The sequence below is a fragment of the Protobothrops mucrosquamatus genome, unplaced genomic scaffold, assembly GCF_001527695.2.
Source record: "Protobothrops mucrosquamatus isolate PMUCROS unplaced genomic scaffold, P.Mucros_1.0 scaffold3418, whole genome shotgun sequence".
NCBI classification, from domain to species: Eukaryota; Metazoa; Chordata; class Lepidosauria; order Squamata; family Viperidae; genus Protobothrops; species Protobothrops mucrosquamatus.
The window spans coordinates 120,825-124,328 of record NW_015389399.1 but is presented as its reverse complement, the minus strand read 5'-3'; the positions used below and the strand labels follow the sequence as shown (position 1 = coordinate 124,328).

The window sequence follows — 3,504 nt, the reverse complement described above, 5'->3', positions numbered from 1 at the left end:
CCCCAAGCCACAGCCGAGCAAGACACCTGCCTGCCCGCCCGGCAGCGCTCTTCCTCCTGTCCGAGGTTTTCATTGTTGTGAGCATTTCTGTTGAGGATTGGCAGTGGGGGTGGGGTGGGGGGGTGTTTGGTTTTTATCCCCCCCCCCCCGTCTGCTGGGTGGTTGCAGCAGGTTTTGGTCACTTCACACGACCCTGGGACACTGTGGCCGTCCTAAATATGAATCCGTTGCCAAGCATCGGAATGTAAATCACAAGACCCTGGAGAGGCTGCAACATTCCAACTGATCGGCGTTTCTCCTGGGCTCAGCAGAAGCACCAGGATCAGTGCTGCTTTCCAGCTGGAGCCTGGCACTGATCCTGGCGCTTCCGCTGAGCCCTGACAGTCCTGAAGAAGCGCCGATCAGCTGGTAAGCGGCACTGATCCTGGGGCTTCCGCTGAGCCCTGACAGCCCTGCAGCTCCAGCCGTCTCTCGCTCAGGCTTGTGCGGTGCTGCCACCGGTTCAGCTCATTCCCCACTAGCACTTTTCTAGGATGGTCGCGTACCACCTGCCAGGTGCCAATGTACCACAGGTGGTACCCGTACCCCTGGTTGAAAAGCCCTGCTCTAAGAGAGAGCAACATCACTGGGAAAGAAGGAGGGGAAAAGACAACAGCACCCCACCCCCATCTACATAGTGCAAAAAATATAAAAGGGGCCGAGAGAGTCAGTGGCGGTGGGAGCAGTGACAGGGGAACCGACCTCTGGGTTTTTGCACGTGGCCCATCCGTGTCTCTGAACAAGGCCTGCTGCCCAGGCTGGACCCCCGGGCCGGAGAAGGAGGGACGGGAGCCCTGCCTGCCCCCTCCGGCAGCCTGTTTGCAGCCAGGGTCCTGGGAAGCAAAGCTGCCACTGACACACACACACACACACACACAAACACAGCCCCACCGACAAGCACCTTCCACAGTGATGTCCAGGAAGGGAGAAGGGCCCTGAACATAGTTGCTGAAAACTGAGAACAGTCATAAAATTATAATTACAACAATAATTAGGGTGCTATAATATAAGATAGTTACACGGGTGGAGGGAGAGGGGTGTCCTTCTCCCCACTGGGCCTCTGAGGACGGAGCGGGGCCGAAGGGCGCCCCTCGGCGGGCCACGTCCCCAGGCCATTGCACACACGCCCCGGGGAATCGGCTGTCTCTCGGCGGCGGGAGGGGGAGGGGGGGCTTGACCGATGAACGGGACGGCCAGCTCCCTTCCGGCTGGGCCGGAGGTTTGGACAAGTCCGCCGTCTTTTCCTTTTTCCTCTTCCTCCCTTCCGGCGTTTCAGAGAAGCGGGGAAAACAACAACAAGGGGCGGGCCCGGCTCACACGGTGGTCTCGTCGGCTTTCTTCTTCAGCAGCTTGGCCGCGAGCAGGGAGTGAGGGGCGGGGGAGGGGTTCCTGGCGTCGGGAATCATCAGCCGGACCTTCTGGTTGGTCCTTCGCCACTCGGAATAGAGCTGGCAGTGGTAGCGGAACGACACCTGGGACGAAATGATAACAATAATAAATAACAAGGACGATGATCATGATCATGATAATAATAATAAAGAAGAAGAAGTAGTAGTAGTAGTTGTTGGAAGGGACTTTGGAGGTCATCTAGTCCAACCCCCCCACTCAGGCAGGAAACCCTATGCCAGTGATGGCGAACCTTTTAGAGACCGAGTGCCCAAACTGCAACCCAAAACCCACGTATGCATCGTCGGGTGCCGAGTGGGCGTGGCCCATTGGGTGGGTGTGGCCCATTGGGTGGGCGTGGCCCATTGGGTGGGCGCGGCTGCAGGGGTAACGCCAGACTGGGTGGGACTAAAATGTTCACTCAATCAATTCCAATTTTGCGAGATCTTTTTTTTTCCCCGCAAGGTTGAAATTGACTGATTGAACCTTTTTTTTTGTACATGGCAGCGGAGGCCTAAAGCGAAAAGGTTTTATAAAACCCAGCTGAAGGCCTAGGACTGGGGCGACGGTGCGCGTGCCCACAGAGAGGGCTCTGAGTGCCGCCTCTGGCACCCGTGCCATAGGTTCGCCACTACCGCCCTATGCCATTTCAGACATGTGACTGTCTTGCCTCTTCTTAAAAACTTCCAGTGTTGGAGCATGCATAGTTTCTGGAGGCAGGCTATTCCACTGATTAACAGAATAACAGAGTTGGAAGGGACCTTGGAGGTCATCTAGTCCAACCCCCTGCTCAGGCAGGCAAATGGCTGTCCAGTCTCTTCTTAAAAACCTCCAGTGTTGGAGCATTCACCACTTCTGGAGCACAAGGCGAGGGAGGGGAGGAGGGAGGGACTTCCAATGGATCTTCCATTCCCCTCACCCGCCGCCCCCTAGAGCTCTGATTCCATCCCAGTAACTGAAACAACACAGGCAGTCCTCGACTTACGACTCACAACTCAGCCCAAAGTTTCCGTTGCTAAGCGAGACGGCTGCCGAGCGAGTTTTGCCTCCCGTTTTGCGACCTTCCTTGCCACCGCCGTTAAACGAATCCGTGCAGATGTTAAGCCAGTAACCCGGTTGTTAAGTGAAACCGGCTCCCCCCCCCGTTGACTTCACTTGCTGGTAGGTCGCAAAAGGGGATCACATGACACACACACACACACACAGGAACGCTGCACAACCTTCGTGTGAGCTGGTGGCCCAGACTCTGAATTTGGATCATGGGGGAATGCCTTAAAGGTCGCTAAGTGTGAAAAACGATAAGTCGCTTTTTTTCAGTGCCGCTTTAACTCTGAACGGTCACTAAACGGAAGGTTGTAAGCCGAGGCCTGCTTTACCCATTGCCAATGAGAATAATTAGTATTTGCCCTGTGCTGATTTTAGTCCCCCCACCCCCCAAAAGGTTTAAAATACAATATAGTCTCACTCAAAAGACTGGGATGTAAAGAAAAGTCTGAATTTCCCTTCCTAAAGCAGAAAGAATTAGGGTGGGGGGGAGGAGACTGAGTTTTTTATTTTGTCAAGGTAATGATTTAACAGCTAACCAGCTTATGTAATGTAAGATGTAATGATGGGAATGATCAGCAGAGTCTGTGTCCTTTTAAGAGCCAGCAGGGTCTGAGTCTCTTTAAGAATCAGCAGGGTCTGTGTCCCTTTAAGAGCCAGCAGGGTCTATGTCTCTTTAAGAGCCAGCAGGGTCTGTCTCTCTTTAAGAGCCAGCAGGGTCTGTCTCTCTTTAAGAGCCAGCAGGGTCTGTGTCCCTTTAAGAACCAGCAGGGTCTGTGTCCCTTTAAGAGCCAGCAGGGTCTATGTCTCTTTAAGAGCCAGCAGGGTCTGTCTCTCTTGAAGGAGGCGGTGGTGAGGCCCCTCCTTAAGAAGCCTTCCCTGGACCCAGATGTATTAGCTAACTATCGTCCGGTCTCCAACCTTCGCTTTGTGGCGAAGGTTGTTGAGAGTGTGGTTGCGCAGCAGTTCCCCCGACACCTGGAGGAAACAGTCTATCTAGACCCGCTCCAGTCGGGCTTCAGGCCGGGATACAGC

General features: G+C 54.5%; 1 protein-coding gene across 2 annotated transcripts in view; it reads right to left on the bottom strand.

Moving 5' to 3' along the window:
• Positions 1-1,352: 1,352 nt before the first annotated feature.
• MARCH2 (membrane associated ring-CH-type finger 2) overlaps positions 1,353-3,504 on the bottom strand; it is a 6,669-nt gene continuing 4,517 nt past the window's right edge. For both annotated transcript variants that reach the window (XM_015826984.1, XM_029286356.1), the window contains one exon: positions 1,353-1,511. In XM_015826984.1, coding sequence (XP_015682470.1) covers positions 1,353-1,511 — 159 coding nt within the window. The remainder of the gene's footprint in view (positions 1,512-3,504) is intronic.